Genomic DNA, 24046 nt, shown 5'->3' on the forward strand with positions numbered 1-24046 from the left:
ATCAATTATTTGAAAAGTTTAAGTGTTATTTCCTTGTATTTTTAGATAGAAGAGAAACAAGAAAACAGAGAGAGCGATAGGGGGGTCATGAAGATGATATCTCATATTCTCTAAACAATACACTTCACCCCTCGGTGTTCAACTGGAGTTTTAATTCTTATCTGCCTTGTATTTATTTTTCATATAAAAGTAGTGAAGACACATTTTAAAGAGGCGACTAACGAGAGAAGAACTTGTCTGTTTCACTGTAATTTGGTGAATTTGAAACCTCTTGGAAGAATTCAGTCTCTTTCAGTTTACTCCAATGGGAGCAGCAACACAGATTAACACAGATCAGCACAAAATAAATAAATAAATAAACCACACTGATGTAATCGTGTAGAATTGTCCTGAATCAGACTGTCAGTCAAGTAGAAAGTTTCCATGGCAACTGTCCAGCCGGACGTCCAAATGTCCGGGTTTTAAGACGACTTCATAGCCATAGTTGGTTTGTTTTAATGAGTTCATGCCAACTACTTATTTTTAGAAGAGTTTCTTTTTACATTGGGACGAAGCCTGAACTTTTTTCCGCTTGTTGCCAGCCTGCAGTCTAGCGTTAGCTAAGCTAAGCTAACGGACCGGCCCAACTAATATGGCGGCGCTCGTATGTGCGGAGGCTCCATAGTGGGGCCGACTTTCGGACCGACTTTAGGACCCAGCAGGACGCTGTTCGCTGCCCATCGCCGACCCGCTCATCTGTGGCTGTCAGCGGCAGCGCCTCCACACGCCTCCCATTCATGGGCCCGTAATAAGCGTCCACAGCTCGCTCCGGCGGAATGAACAAGACCGGCGTCAAATGTAAGTCCACTTTTTTGTGCTCCTGACACAGCTCCGGGAAAAGAGGTTCACTGGCAGGCGACCGTGGGGTGGATGGAGATGTGGCTTTTTTTTTTTTTTTTTTTGTGTGTTAATGGCACCCTCTCACAGGCAGACCGGTGTGTTTAAGTTCACTCACCGCTGACTGCAGCGCTCTCAGGGAGGTTCACTGCCCTGCACTGCTCCTCCTGGAAACTAGAACACCAAAACAATACATATTTACAAATCCCTTTAGTGGAAGTGGTGCAAGTTTCCGTTTTTTCTTTTTCTTCCATCTGCAGCCTGCCTATGTATGTTTGAGAATGCCCATGAAAGTGCCATGACACTTCCTTTTCCCCTGAAATTCCCCCTCCTGTTGCACATGTAGGACAACACAATGGCAGTGCACTTTACAAATACAAGAAATGTTGCTTTAGTCCCCCACAGCTGCTTGGACAGGCAGAATACCAAGTGCTCATCCACAGTCTGATTGTTGTTCTAGAAAGTGAATCCCACTCATCCTGAGTCCAGTCAAATGTCTGGATGTGGAGATCAGATATTTGGAGATTAGGTGGTCATGGTAACCGTTGTTTGATATTGGAAACCATTTGTAAAGAATTCCTCATACAGGACCCCTGGAGAACCACAGTGTTTTTGTGTTGAAATAGCTTGAAATCCAAAATGTGTTTTCACCCCATGGGTTTTTTTCTGGGAGGGGTACAGCTGCCCCACTGTCTTTGTGCAGTACAACATTTTTCCACATTGTAAGAGAAAACAAATACACGTACCCCCCTTGTGGGCTTTGCTGTGAGGTTAGAAGTGACAGCATTACCAGGGCGAGGCGTGAGCTGATGTAGCATTTCAAGTGTAATTTAAGTTTGAAGTTGTTTGATTTAGTTTTTACATGTCAACTGTTACTGTATCGTGTTACTGCTTACAGAGCTGCTACGACCTCAATGATTTCCACAGCCTTGCTGCAAGCCACAAGGCAGGTAAACACGTGATTGTGATTATAAGGATTATAATTAAGTTTATGGATATTAAACTCAACTGACTAGAAGTGAAAGGAAACGGGAAGAACTGCGTACGGTAACTATCTTTTCCTCTCTGACTTCCTCAATCTACAAGAAAAATTAAGACATTTAAAATCATTCCTGTCATTCATACTTATGATTTATCTGCTTACCCATCTATTTTTACAAATGACTTCGCCTTGGTTGGTATTAAATGAGAAAGCAAGTTGTATAAATGATCATGACAAGGTCACATGTTTGGTAAATTTTTTTGTCTTCACAATAATTGTTAATGTGACGTAGATTGAGTTTTTGTCCACTTGGGGGCAGCAGAACAAACATGACGCCAACATAGTGTTTTGTCCCCAAATAAAGTTAATATGTCGAACCCAACTTTAAAGAGTTGTTTTCTCTATTTGATTCTGATAAAACTGAGCGGATTGTTAAACATTAAATTAAAAAAAACTCAGTTAAGCTATGTTATATGTGATAATGTTACATAATAGCTCAGTATATTCACAGTACATTCATGACACCCATTATTGGACTCACTATAAATGAAAAATAAATAGAGGATTAACATTTTTTAATGGATTATTCAACTAATCATTTCAACACTGCTTCAGTTAATTTTGTCACTGTAAAAGTTTTCTCTGATATCAAACTTTGTTGAGGTTGATTAGAAGCTTGAATGGTGGGATCTTCTTAATATACACAGTCCAAGCCAGCTGTAGCAGCAGTGTAATAATAGGTTTTGTTTCTACAGTAATCTCACTGAAAAGCAGAGCATCAGGTGGGTGTGAGGAGGGAGAGGCTCTCTCTGCAGAGACACATTGCAGTGGTGGGATTGTATGTAATGTGGCCCCTGCAGATATGATGAATTGTGGCTATTGTCAGGATATTTTGGAGCATGTGGAAGAACTTGTGGAGAAAACAGTGATCTATTGTGGACTCTGTAGGGATGCTTGAATGAAACAAGCTACTCATGTAAGCACAAATCATGTGCTTGTTAGAGTGCTCCACATATAAACATTCCTCTGAGAATTCTCTTAAAAAAGAAAAAAATGTGTGTGCATTTTAAAATAAACAATTTTATTTCATTTGGCACAAAGCAGAGTCTGAGAATTTCTTTGATAGTACACAGGGATTTGAATGGATAGCTTTTGAACTAGAACATGTTTTTAGGGGCTTTGGGTTAGCAGGGCAAATGAACACAGTAAAAATGCAGCGTGCAGTTGTCATCGAGTCTTTGGTCAGTGACCGCAATGCCACATTTCTCATTATGTGTGCTGTTATCTGAATGTTCATATAAAAAATGGTGTTTGACAATATAGCTTGACTTCAGTGTTTATATCCTATCCTATCGCAGTGCCTTACAGAGTTTTACGGTGATTGTTTAGATCGTTGTTCACGCTGTCGATTAAGAAGTTTGGCATGGCACTGAAACGGTAGATAATGTAGGCATTATTATTAAATGTTAAATTCCATTACAAATCAAACTATTTTTGTTATTTGACTGGTTTAGAACTTTCTGATAAATGCTGTAAAGCAGTTTCCATTGGAGCTCTCATGTCAGCCATCTCTACAATGGCATGGCCTATATAGTGTTACTTTTACAAATTAGGACATCAGTTACAATAATAAAACCCAAGATATAAGGGCTCTCCCTCGTGATTTTTATTTATGCATATTTGTTTTGCTTTTTTTTAATTTTTTAGATGAATTATTTAAGCTTCAATCTGAGTTCACAAATGTTTTACACACTGACAGTCACACTTATAGTACCTTTATAGTACACACTGTATGATATACTCATATATGCCCCATCATGCATAAGCTGTAAATCATGCTTGACTGTGGACCAGCCCTATAAGAAGTGGAATTCCCCTCCTTTGGCCCAGTGAAATCAGGAGTTCACTGTGCTTCATATGGCTTGAAAATGTGCAGGGTGTCTATGTATCTGTGTGTCTGTCTGTCTGTCTGTGCACATGTGCATTGTGTATAGCAATGGTTATTCTCAGCACTGCTGTTTATGGCGTTTCCATGGAGATAGTCTACACAACATTATAGCAGGGGGCTAGAGAGTGTATACGATACTTGAAATGTGGTGTTTTCTTCTGTTGCAGAGGGTGAAAAGTGACTCTGCCCAGGGTTCATATGCTCACAGGTATGTGCAAGCACTGGATTCAGAGAGCTAATTCAGATTCACGAGAGAGCTTTGGCAGATTATGATAATTATATGTGTGAGATAGAATAAGGCTTGTCCAGCCTGTTATCAGTTACGTTCACGATATGTTACATGAAAATGACCATAATAAAACTGATGTGTGTGTATATATATATATATATATATATATATATATATATATACACACACACACACACACATATACATACACACACACACACACACACACACACACTTTATATTTACCTTGGAGATAAACCCAGGTGAGCAGTTCAAACACCACAGTGAATAGATGGTACTGACAATCATAGTTCTGGTATGTAAAAAGATGAATTTAAACACTGGAAATTTGTCTTAGACCACTTGCAATCATTTTATCCCACAGACACTAAGGTATTGGTATGTGTCAAGAAGAAAGTAAAGTTTGCACTGTGAAGATGTAGTTAATGTCTTTCCACTGTTCATTTCAGCAGCAGGATTACTTTAAATGAAGACACATGATTGGCTCCGGGCTTTGACCTTTTATGGTCAACAGGTCAACATTTACTCTGCTTTTTTGTTTCAGTCCCACCCCTCTTGCACATATTTCAGAGCATGTATGGGACTGTTTCTTAGTAGGTTACCTTCTTCATCTTGCTGGTTAATATTAGTGTTAATATTGATGCAGGTCTTGTTTTATTTTGACACTTTCTATATTGTTTTCTCTTTTTTTATGTGCTAATCAAATGTGAAACCTTGAAGCTAATTTTCCCACTTTGGCACTCTGGTGCTTTGATAGTTTGATTGAATGTATGATCATTGACTCTATTCCTACTAAATTTATCCCAAACCAATGAGGTAAACAGTGGTTAGATCTTGATTGTATTTAATCAAGATGTCTTAGGGTTTTACACTAGAGAAACGAAGTAGAACACAGTTAGTACTCCATTTTCATTTTTCATTTTCTACACAGAGACAAAATAGCACTGGATATCATCTTTCGAGAGAATCCATACACAAGATAACAAAAAGATTCAAACAACAGCAATAAGTGCATGTCCTGGTTTTCTAATGAATAACTGAAAAAGACAGTGCCCTGGTTGGAATCAAATTAATACAAAATATCCCAAATGGAGACAAAGTGCCCTTTTCTTCCTTTGTACTTGTGAGTGTGTGAGTGAGTGTTTTCAGGCATGTTTGTGTGGTCTGTGTATATTACCCTTGCTTGTGCAGCATCAGTGAAACGGTGCTTCCACTTGCAGAATAGCATCTTTCTCAGTATGTGAATACTTTTCTGTGAAAGAGACATAGCACTGTGATGATCTCATAGGACTCAGGGCAGATATGAGATCTGAATGATACTGTAGGATCTTTGTCTGGAAACAGTCTGAGTCAAGCCCTCTGTGTCATCCTAGACTTGAATAAATCAGACAGCAACAGATGAAAAATGAGAAAGAAGGAAATTAAGCTTAGAGGACAGACATTGTCTACACCATGGTCAGTTTGTGACCGCCAACCTTTGGCCTGAGGCCACATGGAGAAACACCCACATGCTACTGCTGCCATCTGGCCAGTGTTACTATTACATTATCAAATAACATCAATAAATCTGTCAATTTTTACCAACGTTTTTAAGATTGTCAGGAAAAACTGCATATCACATAATAAATTGGGAAAATATTATGAAGTACTTCTGAGAGTTTTCTAATCCATCAGAGGGATGGGACCATCACAACTCAGTATAATAAAATCTTTGTTTCAGGAGGTGTAAATGGCTGCTTACTGCTTGTTTTCTACAATATCCCACTCTCTGTACAGTATCAAATAATTTCTTTTGTGTGTATTTTTTTTTGGTGCTCAGTAGGTTGATTATGTGTAATCACAATTCAGGATTAAACTCACTACATAAATGCAAAAGCACAATCAAGAAACATGGTAGCATTAAGCGTTCATAGCTCCAGGAAAGAGAATGAGCAGCTATGCTGTTGTAACCCAGCCTCTAATTGGGGTCATTGGCTGTAGCTCACGGCTGAGATAAGAGCTCCCTGCGGGCACTGCTGCTTCCCAGATTGCTTAACTATGGTGATTCTATGGGGAACTGTGTGCGAATGGTTGTATCTTTGTGTCTCTGTGTACCTGTGTGTCTCAACATCAAAAGGAGGAGAGCAAAGGCCCATAATTCACCCTCTCTATCACCATGGAAACATCCTAGTCACTTTAGGGGACTAATGACAATGAGTAGATTTATTTCTGTGTGACAGGCTCACTTTAGTGGCCTAATTACAGGCAATAAGGATGCACAAAGCAAGAAATTTGCTATAGACGTTAACTGCAGTAAACATACAGACTCGGTTTTTACGATGTATGCAAATATATAAATAGCATGGCATGAATTTAACCAAATCTTGTTCTTCTTAAAGGAGATTGAAGTCAAGCTATACAAAACCAAGAGTAATACCAATTCCAAATACCTAAATGGTGCCTTATTTAAGATCATCAAATGCTTTTCAATTTGTCATCTGAAGTGTTCCTCTGCATGTTGGTGAATTATTTTATGTAAAGTAAAAAAACTAGGACAGAATACCACTGTATGCACAAACCTATGAAACCATCTTTATCCCTGGACAGTTTTTATCTCTAGTGTTTTACTATACTGGTGCACATATGGAGTGTGGGATCTGTGCTCTGTTTTATGATAACCCGGAGCATCTTGCCTTGTATAATAAAAACAGTGGGCAGAACATGTTTTTTCCCCTCTCCATTAATTTGTGTACCTTTACAACTTCTCCAAACCAAATAAGTTTTCCCATATGTGCTCCTCACCTGCTGCTTGACTCCAGCATGTTTTGCATTGTGTGTTGATTGTTGGATGTTTGTCTAAAATATCCACCCATATAATAAATATGCATGTCAAAGTTGTGAGAAAGGAATTCCAATTCAAGGGGGAACTACCTGCAGCTGCAGAATAAGTGGGTAGTTGTAGTGTATTTAAAGCTCCATTATAGTGTCATACTTTGGTGAAATTCAATTCTATCAAGCAAAAGATCAAGGCAGTGTGTTGAGAATGTGGTAAACATACAAACTACAGTAAAATTGGGAGTGGGTCAGATGACAGGAAGGGGAAACAAGGCAGCAGGTGATAGGTTATGTCATCAGTAGAAGGAGGAACCCATCTCTATTGGGGGCTTTTGGGGCATTTTTATGTACTTGGTCAACCTATTAACTTATGTAGGACAGGAAAAATGTTTTGTTGGCAGGGAGCAGAATTGGATCGAAATTGGTCTCTAAGGGTCTTCAGTAGTAAGCTTATCATACCTAGCATGACCTTTAAATGTCCACTGGTGATTTCAAGCTTTGTCTCTGTGCATATATAATGAGTTTGACAACACTAATCTGCTTACCAACTAGGTCTCTACCACATTTGTTAGCCATTTCCTGATGTGCCTCCATTTTCATCCTCCCCATGGGAATCTACTGCAATTTCCTGGACCATCACCATATAAAGAAATTAGAGAGAGAAGTAAGGCACATCTAATAATATGAAATAATAAGTACCAGTTAAACCATCATTCACCAGTTGTTTGGCGTCAATGGTGACAAGCTGAAAACACAATCCAAAAACGTTCCTTACTTTTAGGTTCATGTTACAAAATAGTAACTGTTGCCTGCTAAATTTATTAGCATACTGGAACAACATTAACAGGATTCATATCTCTTCACACATAATGCATATACGTTGATTATTTATTCGTAGTTAAGCTCTGGCTTGTTTGGCTTTCTAGAAAAAATCTGACCCATTATATGTATAATGCTAAAAAAATGTCCAGCCTGACATTATGACTACGCTGTCCAAATTGAGAGTTGTGTTACGGATGCAGTAGCTGTTTACCTGTCGTGGGCTCCAAAGATATAACAGTTTGTGAATGCCCAGACACGTCCTGTGATGGGGAGAGAGGGAACTGAAAGATATGCCTGGAATATGAGGAGTAGAATGGGAGGAGATTTCCTAATGACAGCGCAGAGGCTGGTGAGTGTTGGCACAGCTCTTAATGTAACTAAAAACTTCTGGACATCTGGTTTACCTCACTTTTGTTAGCATGCAGGCTACACAAAGCATTTAAGCCTGCAGTCTTTACACAGGAGATATTACATCTTTGTTTTCATCAGTTTCTCTCAATGCTATGATTCAGCTCTTTTCTTTCAACACACATGTTCCTACTTTGATGAGTTGGATGCTGGTATTTAGGTAACCCTCACACGGTATGAAGGAAAACATTCAAATCTCTCCTGGGACTTGCTTAACATGATGAAAAAGTTACTGGGTGAACATATTGTTCAGCTGGGCTCAGTGATGAGACAGACAAAGACTCCCACACTGGGTTTCTGGACACCTCAAAGTCCTCAACCTGCAGTACTCTTTCATGTCAGATCAGGTTGGGAAATGGTTGTATAGCCAACATGTCCAAAAACAATAAGGAAGAGGAGACTTCCAAGAAAAACTCAGCAGTTTTCATGAGATACCGATCTCTTGCAGAGTCACAGATGGTACCGTCCTTTGAGGTTTTCACAGCAGCATTGTCAAACATGATTTACTTCTGTGATTGTACCTATGTTATTTTATTGTGAACCTTATTAATTAATTTTTTTTTTAGCTTAATCATCTACTTAAAATGCTGTGTTTTAGCCATCACCTGTCCTGAATACCATGTTGCTCAAACACAGTCAGCAATGTGCCAAGTTGTGATGAGAGGCAGATCAATGCATATTATTACGCTTTACTGTGCTTTCCCATCCCTTCTCTGGCATTCACAGCCCTGTGTGAGTTCACAGCTTCACTGGGTCGGTTAGGGGTCGTATTTGGTCATAGTGTGAAAAGGTCATAACCAAGTTTAGCAGGGTGTGTCTGCGGCCTCACTACTAGAGAGGACTCTAGAAAAGTAGGGAGATGAAATATATATGCCTCTGGGGCAGTATGCCCTCTGTTTCAAAACAGACAGCAGGAGGACATCCTGTCTACATAATTAGGGCAATCATTTTCCATCTTCTTCACAGACGTCCTTGGTACTGTATAGTTTACATTCTGTCTGAGACTTTTTCCCCATCTGTCATTCACAATTTTCAATCATTACCATAAATTAGATTTGTAGTTTAGAAATGTGTTTTCTGTAACTGGTCTTAGTGATTATTGGATAGTATATATTTGTATTTTTGTTTACCTTTTAAAATTTTTGCACATCTTGTTTGTGTGGTGACAATGTTTACCGATCTAAAACTTTTATCTTTTAAGAAGTAAAAAAAACCCTCTCTTTTTCAAAGTTAGGCATCATGAAAGTTTGGCACAGACCAATGGATGCAGATTAGAGATAGCTTTGCCAGTTTTCATTAGATTCATACTTGGATCAATGAAGTTACAAGAGCTAATGTGACTCTGGATACATGTGCAGTAACACAAGTATCACACAAGCCCATAACAGCTAACATGCGACTGTTAAAGTAAATAAGCAGAAACTAGTCATGAACTGAATCAGCGGTAAGGAGATGTGTTGTTTGTAGAAAAATTATAGTCTAGTCAAGTTTAGTCTATGCTCTCCTTTAAGGATTAAAAACAATATTTTTCATGCCCATGTCTGCTAACTCCAAAGTGCTGAGCAGTTTTGTCCATCAGCAATTCCTCCAGCCTGTTGGCACATTTTCATTCTGCAACAGATATATCATAAAGGCCTACACTAAAGAAAATCCAGTTTTGTGTGATGTGCACATGCTTGTGAGTCTTCTGTATGCATTTGAGGGCTTATTTTTGTCAGTGCATTATGTTACTGTGACTGATTGCAGCATGTCGCATCATGTCAGCACGCTTGAGTCTCCCCCAAGGCAACAACTCATCCACGTGGAACTCTGAAAAGTCTTAACTTGCCTGTCCGTACACTCAACAACCTTTACTCACTCTCTCTTATATCCTTTACTTTGTATTTTCAATGTTGCCAAGCTATGGAAATCTTACTGGCCCAATTATCAGTAAATTATAGTGGTGAAGATGTTGTCACAATGCCTCACTCTGTCTGGTATGTCAGTGGGTTTACTTGTATCTTCTGGATGGCAGACCTGGTGCACTAGTTGAACATTAATAATGTACACTGTTGGGAAGAATGTGGGTTAGCTATTACTTGACGTGTGTGTGTTTACCCAGCAAGCCTTTCCCAGGTGCTATACGATCCCCGGGATTACAGCAGAGAGAGATCCAATAGGGCAAGACACACACACACACACACAACACCACCATCACCCTACCCCCTAAAAAAAAGAGCAGGAGGTGGGTGGAGGGAGATAACAGATCAGACAGAGGAAGGGAGAGGTAAAAGGAGTGTGTGCGCTGCAGTAGGCAGACAACATCTCACCTCCAACACAAAGACAGGACACACTCACAGGGAGGCTTTGACTCTGGAATATCTCCTACAGTGCCTGCTTCTGTATGAATGATCTGGGTCATCTCTATAACCTTGGGCAATGGTGGGACTCTCATCCATTGCTGTTGAGGGTAAGTGTGAGAAAACAGACTTTATAGCTAGTGGGTATATCAGAGAGGAAGGTGGCTTTTGGAAGTTTGGAAGAAAATTTAAAGATTGGCAAAATGTGCAAAGACACAGAACAGTGTAAATACATTCAAGTTGTGGGGCTGTTAAGGTGTTGTGAGACATCAGGTAATGTTTACTTACATACTTCAAGCACCATGGCAACTTATTAAAATAGCAAGAATGTCAGCAATCTCAAATTGATAAGAAAGAAACTGTGTCGCCCAGACTTGATAGTGCAGCACTGTAATTTTTTAAGCCTCTTAAGACTCTTCTTGGGTTGCACATTCCTGTGTAGCCAGTTGGAAGCTTTGTCTGTAACAATATTGTGAAACTGAGTTTTTGGGGAGTGAGTAGATTTAGTCACGTACGGCACTGAGAGGCAAAATGTGTTTGTGTGTGTTGCATGGCAAATAAGCTCAGCATGAATAAATCTTTTGGCAAGAAAAGATGGCTTTACAAAAAAAAATCTGTGCCCCCAGTTGAGGTCACATTATTCTTCATATCAGGGTTTGTTGGACATGTTAGCACAGGTGCTCAACTCGATGACGTTACTCACCCTCACCCCACACCCCTCTTTCACTCCCTCAGAAAGTCTGCTAATGTAAGCCTCTTTTAAAGCTCTGAGTCTGCACTGCTAAACAAACAAATCACTCTGCTTCATGAAACTCTGCACATACACACACAGATTCACTTTACAGAGACTTGCTCTGTTAACAAGGGGAGGAATGTGCCTGCTGTTTAACAACTATTGTCAGGGAAGTGTGAGGAGGTAAATATCCAAAGATTTGAATAGGTTTACACATTCCTCCACTCATCTTTTGTAGTGTCTTTGCTTTTTTGTGGAATATCCCCTTGCAATGTTTTTGTTCAGGCTTAGGAGAACCTGAAATAATAAAACCTGAGATTAAAGTCACTGCGTGTCCTTTTTGGAGGTGTACATATTTAAATTTTACCTTTGATTTTCATTAAACCCAGTCCACCCAGTTTTTTGTGGCATTTCAATATGTCCGCATATGTGCAGTCTCCTTCAGGAGCAGGGCTCAAAATCAGTTTTGTCTGGGTTTTCAAGATATCACACACACACACACTGCCTCTAAACTGCTGTGACAGGGATTTCAAGGATCATGTGCTGTTTTAAATGTGTGAGAACCGATGTGAGTACTGTAGTGTTGATTACAAAGGCATGACCAGTGACTTAAGGGTGGTCTTATGTGCCTCACAGTCCAAATACTACAAAATAATTCCACTTTGCTGACTTTGGCGCATGATGAGTAACACTTCATTTGCCAAATTAGATTATCAGTTTTTTGGAGCTGCAGTCCAAGTCAAGTAGTTTGAGGGTTGTACTGTTCTGCTTTCCGCCAATTCCTTGAGTGCGCCTCTTTGGATTCTGTGTTGTATTTGATTTGGTTTGGAATGATGTAAGTTAAGCATTTTCGTTGCAGCGAATGAGTAATGCTGTGGATAAGTTTCCGTCTTTCACTGTGTTAGGGGAAACCCATTGGTTACACCAGAGCCAGAATCCAAACAGCTGAAATGTCTGGCACAGAGAAAGTATCACCAGGCCAAGACATCCCACTCTCATGAGTTTCCTCTCCACCTCCAAACACTACTTCCTTATTTCTGCTGGGTGAACCCACTGTTAAGGAGGAAACTTTCCAGGTCCTTGTATGGAGTAACTCTTTATGCCAACTTCTCGGAAAATGAGCATATTTCTCATCACAATGGAAGGAAACTACACTAGTAAAGAAGACAAAGTGGTTAAGCATACACCTACTCCAGCTCCTGTTACTTCAGCAGGGCATCGTTAAACACATAGGAAGACCCACCTCAAGAAAGTATGTCCTCAAAAAGTAGGAGCAGTCTGATGTATGGAGCACACGTTGACAAACACCAGATACATCTTCAGTCAGCACTTTTTCGGGGTGCTTACATACAAGATGGTCACGTCAGAGTGATGGTCAAAACCATTAATAATTCTCCATCCCCCCATACACACACGGTGGGTTTGTTGACCTTTTTGTAACTGGTACACCAAAACTTTTTTTTGACAAGTTTTTGTGTTTTACATTTCTGTGCATGTCTTTGTGTTCTGGAGTTTATTTTGTGTAACTGGTCTTGTTGCTGTATGACCACCCAACAGAGTTTTCTTGCTCATTGACTGCCCCATGGTTGACTTTTGCAAAATGCATGGTTCAGTGCATCTAATGTGCCTCAACTGTAAAAACTAGGAGGGGGGGAGCATTATGAAGATAAAAAAAAATACGAATTAAGATCTAATGAACAAAAGTTGGGTTAAAAGTAACACAGTAGAGAAAACTGACTAGTGGCACATACTTGTGTCTGGTGTGAAGACAAATATAAAGGAGGAATTCTAGCACACATCAGCAGCAGGTTGCGGATCTGTTCAGTTCTCAGGGTGTCCAGCAGCTGTCACAGGGGGAGAGATAGTTTAAGTTCTGTTCTGAAAACAGGGAGTGGACCAGTTCCACTTCTCAGATCAACACATGATGTAAATCATATATTCCTCTAAGCTGAACGTTTGAAGTGGGAAGGGTGTATTTATTGGTGGAGGCCTTGGGGTCTGAGCCAGCACTTGCTGTTGCGAGTCACTCCAAATGCCTGATAAAGATCAGGTCCCTGTGAGTGATGTTTTGCTTGCTGGCAGCTCTGGGCTTTGTAAAGTGGCCCTCGGTTGTCAGAATCTCATGTTTCTGCCAACATTTTCATAATCTTTCTAGCACTTTTAATTTGTCCTCGAAGGACTGAGTGTGACAGTTGACTGAAAGTTGGGTTTGAGCCAAGCTGTCTTTAAGCCAGCAACAGTTCTGCTGCAGAGCGTTTTATGCAGGATGTTCTGTTAATAGCTATTCGAACAGTTCTTGCTTTTTCCAGTTTTCTTCTGGGTTATCGAGCAAATAGCAAATATGTTTCCTGTCATTCCATTTATTCCATTTATTTTGTCTAGATAGCAACAGGGTGAGAGAATAAGGCAGCAGGGTGATACTGACAGACTGTTAGGCAAAGTGACAGAAATGAAAGAAGAACACAGGGAAAGCAAAGCAGAAAGATCCTCTTTGGCAGACTCCTGGGGTTTGTTTGGACTCGTCAGCTAGCCCTTTGCCCTCTCTGCTGATAAACGAAACCCACGCCCCCTTGACATTTGCCCCCCATTATGTGCAGCTATGGAGGGGCTGGTGAGTGAGCTGGGGATACTGCTGAAAATGTTGGACCAGGAGAACCTCAGCTCCTCCACTCAGGAGAAGAAGACCTCAGTGTGGAAACTCCTGCAGCAGATACAGCCATCAGGTCAGAGTAAGGAAAAAAGACTTGGCAAAAAATCTTCAAATGTGACGGAAGTAATCTTCAGATACAATTGATCAAATAGCTATAAAGCTAATTACTATTAAATTTGTATGAATTATTAAGCAGACATTGGGGTTGGAAATCCCTTTGACTTTTTTGCTTTCTCCTCCTGTGCAGAAGGTTTTTATTTTTTCCTCTTTTCCTCTCCTCCAGTGTCAGGAACAGACTACATCTACATGAACTCTGCAGTTTATAGAAACGGCACCAGCTTTGTGGAGTCCCTCTTTGAGACATTTGGTGAGTTTGACTTAAAATACAGAGGAGACCCAACAAAACACTGAAATGCTATCTTCATATATGCAGTAAAAAATGTTTGTTTCATTGTAATTTTTATTTGCAGACTGCAATCTTGGAGAACTGAAGGATATTACAGATGATAAAAAAGAAGAAAAGCATGTTGAATCTGACATGTTAAAACAGGTAAGTTGCCAATACACACTAAGTTCCTGATGTATTTTCTATCAATAACATGACATTTCTATTTAAATCCTGCAGAAGGATGATTTGCATACATTGGATTTATTTTGTTGTATGTCCATGTTTACAACACCGTCCAAATTGATCTTTACAACTGATTATTGCACCTCCAAATGACTTGTGGAGGAAAAGGAAAGAAAAACAGAGAATGCATTCCTCCTTGTGGGGGTTTCCCATGTACTCATAGTCGCCAATCTGCAAGCTGTTTGAAAAGTTAAATTGTTGGGATTCACCCATAGCCCATGTGTCTAATTTATGGATATTGTTTGAGGCTTATCCGCTGTATCTCTTTGATGATGCAGTTCTTTGGGTGTGAAAGGAATAGTCATGGTTATGGGAAATGTGATGCCATCTGTGTTTTTGTGTGGATACTGTAGCAGAGCTGTGCAGAATCCCCAGCATCACATTCAGCGGACTCCCCCCCCCCTCTGCCTACAACCCCTCCTCCTGAGGAGTATTATGAGGAAGCAGTACCTCTCAGTCCTGGCAAGATGCCCGAGTACATCATCACACGAGGTCAGCAGCTTTCTGCCTCTGCTGAATTTAGTGTCGTTATTGCATTTTGCTGTTAAAGACCAGTCAGTTCTCAGCAATGATGCATATTCAGGTCATACCTGTAAAAGTTACATTTAAGTGCATTATTAAATCAAAGTCCAATTAGTCCTTTGTTGTGTTTTTCTTCCACCCCCAGTCCGACCCAGTCCCCCCAACTCTATAGAAGATGCATACGAAGATGCTGAAAACAACTATCCAACTACCTGCTTAAATTCACATCGTAAGAACTCCTGTGAGTAAAGAACAGAGTTTCCCCCCCCAACTAACCAGATTACGTGATAAAACAGCCTTTTCAACAACAAATATTTATCTTCTCTTTTGCTGCTCTCCAAGATAATGATTCTGATGCTCTGAGCAGCTCCTATGAGTCATATGAGGAGGATGAAGAAGAGAGGAGCCCCGGGGGCCAACTCACCCATCAATGGCCCTCAGATGAGAGCTCGATGCCTCCTGCCAGAGACTGTCGCATCTGTGCGTTCTTGCTGCGCAAAAAACGCTTCGGCCAGTGGGCCAAACAACTCACAGTCATACGGGAGAACAGACTGCAGGTGAGAGGGTGCCCTCTCAAATACTCAGTAAAGGATTCTTTTGTTTATTTCACACCTTCAGCCTACATTATCATATGTGTACTCCTTTCGGCAGTGCTATAAGAGTTCTAAGGACACATGCCCCTATGTGGACCTACTGTTGCCCCAGTGCACTGTGGTCTATGCACCCAAAGACAGCAAGAGGAAGCACCATGAGCTACGGTTCACTTTACCCAATGGAGATGCACTGGTGCTGGCAGTACAAAGCAAGGAACAGGCCCACAGATGGCTTAGGGTAAGCGTCACCCTCCACTCGGATTCTAAGTGAGAGCACAGCCATCTGACAATTAATGTCAGCGGCACTCTCAGTGACACCCTCAGAGGGAATCTACTCTGAAATTGAGACTGACATGTGGAACAATATTACTACAGGTTGTTAGAGAGGTGAGCAGTCAGAGCACAGGGCCTGAGGAATGTGCCTCTCCTGTTATTCCAAGAAAAACTGAGCTTGACAAGGTAAGTGAAAGGAAAAGCTTGTTTGTGTGAGCGTTTTCCTGTTGTTTTTATCCCCAAGACAGTAATTCTTCTTCACAGCTCAGGTGAGAAAGACTATAGTAGGCAGCAATTGTGTTGTCACAATACATTTTTTAAATATCAACACAGTACATGGTAATACCTGAATTAGGCTTGCAGAAAAAAGTGTAGGTATGTAGTGCCAATTGGTGTGAAGGAGAAAAAGTGAAAAATGATAGGAGTGTGAATGAGTCAGCGTCGGAGCAGACAACTCACCTCTTAAAGTGCCAGCAAGCACTGACATAAGAGCACAGACTGAAGACAGAGTGACAGAAATCAACATTGAATTGCCAGGAGAAAAGGCAGAGGGTATGCATGTCTCATCATGGTCATGGTATGTTAAAGCTTGGCAGAATCCAGTGGAATAGTTATGAACTGACTCTGAGATAGTTAGTTTCTAGTTTGATCCAAGCAGACAGGTAGATCTTTTGAATGGCCTGGACTTGCACGACTAAACATGTTTTGTGCCTCTTTGCTCAGAGGTTATCTGCAGAGAGGAACACATCAGATTCAGACAGTGTGGGTGTGTCTACTGGAGATAACTGCAGAGAGAACGGTGAGCTAGAGACCCACACAAATTTAAAATCAGAGCATGACAAAAAACTAACTAAAGTAAACTAACTTTACTTGACTTAGCAGCTTTTTTCTCCTCATGGTCTTTATCAGCAGATTGACTTTTCTTTGTCCCCATTAGATTACTTTATTTCTGTGATGTTTCATTCAAGTTGAGATGAGAGTTTTTTGTTTTGTTTTGTTTTTGTTTACAAAAACTGTTCATCGCACTTGACAACTCAAGACAGTTGTATATGACTGCAGAGTTGGGTGTGGGCACAATAAAAACATTTGACAGTATGGATTTCATTACCTAGAGCACAAATCTCTGACATAAGGCATCCATATTTATTTGGTTAAGACACTTCACTCTATTTCAAAGTGTCAAGTTAGACATAAGAAAATTCTGAAACATCTGAATTTAATTATAATAATAATTATAATAATACAAAATCAGAAGGTCACACCAAAGCAGAGCTATCAACAAAATCAGACCCTCTGCTGATGAGGACTATGAGATACAGTTCATGTATCTAGCAAAAAAAAAAAGTTTTAATATGTGTAATTTGTTGCCTTTTTCTTTACATATTTTAAGTTAATTAAAGTTTCCACTCAAAGCAAACACAAAAACAATCTTTCATGTTTTTGTTTTTTTTTTAATGAAGGTAAGATGAAACGGGGGGCTTTCGCAGCAGGTCGTAAAATAACACGTATCATTAGCTTCTCCAAGAAGAAGCTGCCTCGGCCAGGAGAACCCCGAATGTCCTTCAGCAACCCCAGACAAGGTCAGATCCTGCTTCACTGTCACTCTTCATTTTTCCAAGTTTACCAATGTGTCATTATATTTTATTTTGTCACGACACAGGCTACCTGTCAGTGCTGGTGCAGCAGGTGTGGCAGGAGCAGTGGTGCTGTGTGTGTAGAGGCTCCCTGCACTTCTACCATGATAAACGAGATCCTCGGACTTCCCTGCCCTCCCTTCCTCTTCACAGCTGTGAGGTGGTGCCAGGGCTCGGACCCAAACACCCCTTTGCCTTCCGAATCCTACGTAACAGCACAGAGGTGGCTGCTCTAGAGGTACAATACTTCATTTTATTCTTCACTTTAATGCTGCACTAGTCCATCAAATGGCCCACATTATGTGTATGTGATCAAAGAAGCTGGTAGTGACACTGCCCTTCAATCGTCTCTGTAGCAGCACCAGACCAGTAGCTCCTGGTAATACTGGAGCATTGAGCAAAAACATTTCCAGGGGTTTTTGTAGGAAATGTTAAATGTTCCACTGACACTGGCTGAGTGAGCCAAAAACATGACTTGAAATTTGTTTTTCTTAATCTGCAATTACAGTAAAAAAGTTGGTTTTCTACTAATCATTCTTTGTGCACAGCTTGTTCCACTGTCCCTGCATTATGACTATAAACTCAAACTGCAATGGCGTATTTTAATAATTTCAAAACTTTTAGGCAAGCAGCTCTGAGGAACTTGGAAGGTGGCTTGGTGTCCTCTTGGCAGAAACTGGCTCAGCAACAGGTCCAGAGTCACTGCATTATGACTATGTTGATGTAGAAACCGTCGCTAATATCTGTGACGCTGCACGGCATTCATTTATGTAAGTGAGACCAGGGCAGGGGGGTATTTGGACAAGGTCAGTGCAAGGCCACCAACCAGTGCAGTGATGTGTTGGTCTCCTTCAGTCTACAGCTCTCCTCTCTCTGTCTGCTCCTAGGTGGGCCACCTCCGCCAGTGGTACCACCACAGACTCCAGAACATATGATGAGGTCCCTAATGAAGACATGCAGGTGTGTTCAGACCCACACGCACATTCCCAAAGTTCTGGGAAATTGTATGTATACTTTACTTTGATATGACAAAATTAGAGGCTGTCTGTCTGTGTGTGTGCAGCTGTTGGAGATGGTCATTGTCTAAATATGACACCCCATATCAGTCATCCAGACAGACAGGCAGTGCTCTGTTAGATGCCTATCAATGATGGCTTTTTGTAGACCAGAGGAAACGTTCTGTGTGGGGGAGGGGGAAAAAGACCCCTGGAAAAAAAAGCTGCCAAGCTGGTGAGAGGAAAGCAAGAGGTCATGGCAGTTTTACAGTCTGTAAACCTCTTCCTAAACCCTACTCACATACACTTAAACATGCACCTCTCGCCACCTACAGCTACAGACATTCACACGTCAGTGACCTCAAACCAATAAATCTGAGGATTAGTTTAATGCTTTGCCTTTTTTCCCTAAAGCCTCATCCTTCTTTTTGCATCCTACCACATCTGTCAACCCCCCACCCTCTCTGTACTCCACCCAGTCAGGGGAGAACCGCAGGCAGCAGTCTGGGAATCAAGGAAAGCGCCGCTCAAGTTTCTCAAGCAGTGACTCTGAAAGAACCAAACCATTAATTTCCCTCAAGCGAACAGGCTCAAGTAAGTGTGTTTAGTTAATTTGGATAAATAATATAGATGCACTTTCAGTGGTATGGCCCTTGCAAGACTTCAAGAAATATTCTGTTACATTGATTTAAAAAAAAAAAAGAAGTCAGTGAAAGTTTACTCTCTCTTGTGGGAATGCCATGTTGAAGAGAAACTATAAGTTAATGTACACAGGGTTATCTTAATTTACGAGACTTTTACAAGCAGAAAATTCTACCATATATGGACCCATATTTGCAGTATATATGGGTGCATATATGGTAGAATTTTTATTATTCAGAAAGTTGTGGAAATGTACAGAAGGGTTTTAACTATGCAATTCTTCTCACACCTTTTGGATGATTGCCCAGTTTGGGGGTCTTTTTGTGAAGAGCAGTGGTATCAGTTTTGCCAATGGTTACACAAATGTTAACTTTACCTTTCTCTTGGCTTCATGAATGCATCTTGGACTAATTTCTGATTTTTTTTTCTAATAAATGCACAAAGTTGTGTTTTTATCTTTATGATCATTCATCAGGGAGAAACAAACTTTCTCGACCTTTCGAATTTTGAAACCTGCTGATAGAAACCTGATGATGCTGATAAATGGACCTTATTTCTTGTGATGTGAGATTTAGAAAAAAACAATACATTTAGTTTTCTCTAACAATTACTTCTTTTTTGTGGTCATTAAAGAACTCACTCTAAGCTTGAAGAACAAAACTGTGTTAATACATTCTCAAATTGTGCCTGAATATCTCCATAAAATAGTGTAATTTCTTTTCAAATGCAACAGTCCAGCTCAAGTTAATTTTAAAGAGAAGACCTAAATTTTAGGTCTTTAGCTCTTCTCTTGGCACATTTTTAAGGCCTCAACACATTTGTAATGTATGTATTTTCTGAATAAGCCAATATGGTAAGGGTAAGACCCTCTGTGAGACCCTTAAGTAACATATTTTGATCTGTAAAGTGTCAGAAGTGCTACAGCAGACTCTGTCTGGTCAGTGTCCATTAACATTCAAAGCTAGCTACATTGCTGAGTTGCTTATACTTTTGGTGCATTCATATTTAGACTCTAGACAGTCATATTTCCTTTTTATGCTTTCATCTCAAGTTCTCCTCTCAATTCACTTATATAGTCTTTTTCCTCTCCCATTTGATCTCTCTTGTCAGTTGGCCTCTATATATATATATATATATATATATATATATAAAGGAGAGGAGATGAGCATCCAGGTTTGAGGAAAGTGATATTGGCTTGGTGGGACAGCTCAGTGCTGTTTCACAAGCATTCACTGTGATGTCCTATAACATCAAAGAGCTGGTGTTCTCCAGGGCCAAGAGCTCCAGGATGTAACCTGAGATTTATTGGCTCCTCACATTAGATCCGGTGTCTGGCTTCCTCACTCTGCAGGAGTGTGTGTCTGTTTGTCTTTTACTCATACATCATATCATTCTGGAAAAAAGGCAAGCTTAGTTTGAATTACAAAAGAGGTCAAATTATTGTCATGCAGTTTTGTATGCTCTGCAGAGATGGCATCATCCAGCTCATATGAACAGCATGTCAGTAAAAAGGACAGCTGACTGTCAAATGGTATGCTACTTCTCACAACCGCTGCACATCTGACCTTTTACCCTTGTCCACCCCCAGATGCCAACCAGTATGGAAAGTATGGGAAAACACGAGCAGAGGAGGATGCCAGGCGTTACCTGAAAGAAAAACAGACAATGGAGCGTGAGAGAGAGGGGATAAGGAATGCACTAGTAACCCTCCGACAGGAAAAAAGAGAGCTGAAAGAAGAGCTAAAGATGGCCTCTGGTACAGAGAAATGAAGCAAAACAAACTATTTCGTGGCTTGAAACTTGATTACTACCGTCTCACAATGTACAAGACCCATCTATGTATCTTTTATGAAAGAATGGGTCTTTTTAAAAGAAGAAATACCAGCGTATCACTGCAAAATTCAGAAGAGGAAGTGGGTACTCAGTCTTGGCTGTTGACCCCTGGATATTACTTGGGCAAATATATTTTGATAGCTAGATTGTCTAGCATTTCAGAAAGCAAGACTTGTAATATCAAGTGCACACATCCCTGCACCATGTCCCTGCACCTTCATGGTTAAGGGTCATGTGAGAGGAGAGTTTCCCTGCAGCCTCTGTAAAACTGTTATTAGTTCTTCTTTAAACTAAATGGCTGTGAAAATTCCTGCTATAGCTAATTAATTCCCTGTATTTTCACATAGGGAGTTGCCAGCAGCAGCGGAGGAAGTATAGCCATCATTTAGTGAAAGCACAAGACAAGATAAAAACTTCAATACTCCATACGAAATCCAAATCTTATTACAATTAAAGGAAGAACGTGTGTTCAAATTGAAACACAGACAATTTATCTGAAACATGTATATATTTATTTATTTATTTATTTATTATTTTTTTTCATCTGAAATAAGAAATTGAAATTGACAGGTTGCAGTCTTTGTTGTTTGTCTCATTATGATTTATATGTTTGTGTGTTTCTGTCAATTAGAAAAGAGGAAGTCCTCCCTTGCCAAACGCATGTCTTATCTGGAGGAAGCCTGCCGAGCGAAGGAGGCAGAGAGGGTTGACCTGGAGCTCCGACTGACTCAGGTCAAGGAAAACCTCAAGAAGAGTCTGGCTGGCGGGGCACTGGGTGCACCGGTTGAGGCTAAACCACCTGTTACGGTAAATTAGTTTCTTTGTCGGACAAGACTTGTTTACATGCACACCCGCCTGCATAGATACTTTTATTTACTTTACTTTTTATGTGTAGGCCTCCAGCAGAAAGAGCCAGAACATCTACAGTGAGACGTTGCCAGTGAATTGTGCGCTAGAAATGCGTAGGAGACCTCCATCTGTTTATGCTTCTTCTACAGGGACTGTCATGCAGAAGGCTAAGGTAACAATTAGTTTTTTTCCCCTCCTCATATGTACTGCCTGAACAATTCCTCACCAACTCTATCAGACTCCACCTAGCTTGTCTCTTCATCTAATGGGTTCTCACAAACTAGACATAAACAAATGGACAATCTGTTTATGTTGGAAGAACCATTTGAACCACACTGTGTTCACCTGTTTATGCCAGTATAATTAGCTCATTATATCTAAATTGGATCTCGTCACATGTTGATATTTATTTAATATTCTGCTTTTGTTACTACTGAAATCAACTTAATGATACCACCAGCATGTCTTAGTAATTCTGCACATTAGTATAATTGTTGTAACTTCTGCAAGAAATGCCAAATACATAGATAATAATTGATAAACAATGATTGTTTACCTTTAGTTGGCCTTCAGTGAATTCAAATGCACGTATCAAAGAAAGCCTTTATGGCACATTACTTTCTGAAGGGATAAGTAACATTGTAAGAGATCTACAAATGTCTGAGATTAAGCCAAATATATTATTGAGTTGTAATGGTTGACTAATTTGATGTTGAAAATGAACTTTGATGAATTTTGTGATAATATCTGTATCCTGAGGTGCAAAATATCCATGCAGCCATAAAGTAAAGGATTTGACCTCTAAATCTAAATCTTACATTTCATTTTGTCGCAATTATGTTCATAAACCTCTCTATGAAACATATATAAAGATAATAGTTTTGCCTATCACTACCGTTTTTGTTGTATCACTGTCAGTTAATCATCATATTGTTTGCAATGTTTTAATTTACAAACTTTTGCAATCAGTCATATTCACCTGATCTTATTTTATGTTCTTCCATATTGCCTTTTTATAGACACAACTCTATTTTCCAGAGCACTGGTGTGATGGAAACAGTTTCATTTGATGGAAAATTTTTATTTTCTGTGCTTTATTGCTCACTTAGAGCAACTAATTGAAAGTCCTTTCTTAAAATAATTGCTTTATTTGCCCACTAGTACTAAAGCTCCTGCCTATTGTGTGTCTACAGGAGTGGGAGTCAAAAAAAGGAACCTAAGAGTAACATCGTGAGAAGGACTGTTGTGTTTCAGGAAGTAATTTTTGTAAACTTTTTTCCCCACAATGGATGCCCTCCCATCTGCATTGCAAAGTACAGACTGCTGAAGAAGTCAACCATCATGAAAGACATCAGCCACTAGGTGGAGGTACATCACTGAATATATATACTCTTCTGTCTTTTTAACATGACTGTTTTAAATGAGAGGAATTTAAGGCCTTCACATGACCTGTATCTAAATATTCATTGTCTGTGGTGGCACAGATTCAACTGAGAAAAGAAACAGCATAGCGTAACAGGAAAGACACAAGAAAAGTGTGTACACAGTAAGTGTGTAGTTTTGTAGTGCAACAAAGGATTGTATCTGCACCAGTGCAGTGTCAGGTGTCATACTAAATTTGCAAATATGGGAAAAGGTAACCTAAGAAATGTGATGTTTTGGAAAAGGGGAGGTTAAAAGTGCATTTTATATGACATAATGATTTTGCTCTGCCTGTACGTTATTGAGCCATGACTACTGTTTTGTGTGCTTCAAACTTTCATACTGCACAAGACCTAATTTCTCATTATCATCAAAAATCCCCAGACATATCTGACATGGGTATTCAGCTGGGTGCCATGGATTGAAGGTTGGGTGTCATGGTTTGTTTTTGTTTTTTTTTTTTAACTGCACTCATCAACCTCCATCTCAGGTGGAAGCTGTGCTGTTCAATGATCATCTGCTGATTTATTTAGATTGAACAAAGCCCTTCCTTCATTTGACCCCATTTGGCACACTGTTGGATACTCTTGCTATAGAAGTGAGTAATTCACAAAGTGGTGCTATTAAGTGATACAAACCAGATCTTCTATGCAAGGATATCTCCACGCTGTCATTTTAACCATTTCTCTGCTAAACCTGTGGTTGGCTTTTGCACTTTACAGTTCTCCTATGTGCATACGGGAAAAATAAATGTGCGTCTTGTTTCCTAAACATTAGCTCCCCTGTCATTTAGCAGGTACTAATTTTTTGTCATTATTAAAATGAGCCAA

The 24046-nt window shown here is 40.0% G+C and overlaps 1 protein-coding gene across 3 annotated transcripts; it reads left to right on the forward strand.

Moving 5' to 3' along the window:
- The first annotated feature begins 769 nt into the window (after positions 1-769).
- On the forward strand, positions 770-24046 carry afap1l1a (actin filament associated protein 1-like 1a). Of its 3 annotated transcripts, XM_029512870.1 has the most exons (20): positions 770-837; positions 3974-4014; positions 13770-13901; positions 14106-14189; positions 14293-14372; positions 14807-14945; positions 15121-15216; positions 15318-15532; positions 15627-15806; positions 15944-16027; positions 16565-16640; positions 17302-17421; positions 17502-17713; positions 18100-18245; positions 18363-18435; positions 18950-19064; positions 20701-20868; positions 21577-21752; positions 21841-21966; positions 22988-24046. In XM_029512870.1, the coding sequence occupies exons 2-20, from the start codon at positions 4005-4007 to the stop codon at positions 23012-23014; spliced, it is 2259 nt and encodes a 752-aa protein (XP_029368730.1). In that variant the 5' UTR covers positions 770-837; positions 3974-4004; the 3' UTR covers positions 23015-24046. The 3 variants fall into 3 exon arrangements, with proteins under 3 accessions (XP_029368730.1, XP_029368728.1, XP_029368729.1); XM_029512868.1 differs by lacking the exons at positions 770-837; positions 3974-4014 and adding an exon at positions 10362-10549; XM_029512869.1 differs by lacking the exons at positions 770-837; positions 3974-4014 and adding an exon at positions 10362-10549 and having other exon boundaries at positions 13770-13895.

The sequence above is a fragment of the Echeneis naucrates genome, chromosome 10, assembly GCF_900963305.1.
Source record: "Echeneis naucrates chromosome 10, fEcheNa1.1, whole genome shotgun sequence".
Taxonomy (NCBI): Eukaryota; Metazoa; Chordata; class Actinopteri; order Carangiformes; family Echeneidae; genus Echeneis; species Echeneis naucrates.

Coding starts and splice junctions, on each gene's coding strand:
- afap1l1a (XM_029512868.1), top strand. CDS start 10,519: ATGGTGGGACTCTCATCCATTGCTGTTGAGG. Junction 18,436..18,949: donor TCCCTAATGAAGACATGCAG/GTGTGTTCAGAC, acceptor TACTCCACCCAG/TCAGGGGAGAACCGCAGGCA. Junction 21,967..22,987: donor CTGTCATGCAGAAGGCTAAG/GTAACAATTAGT, acceptor GTGTGTCTACAG/GAGTGGGAGTCAAAAAAAGG.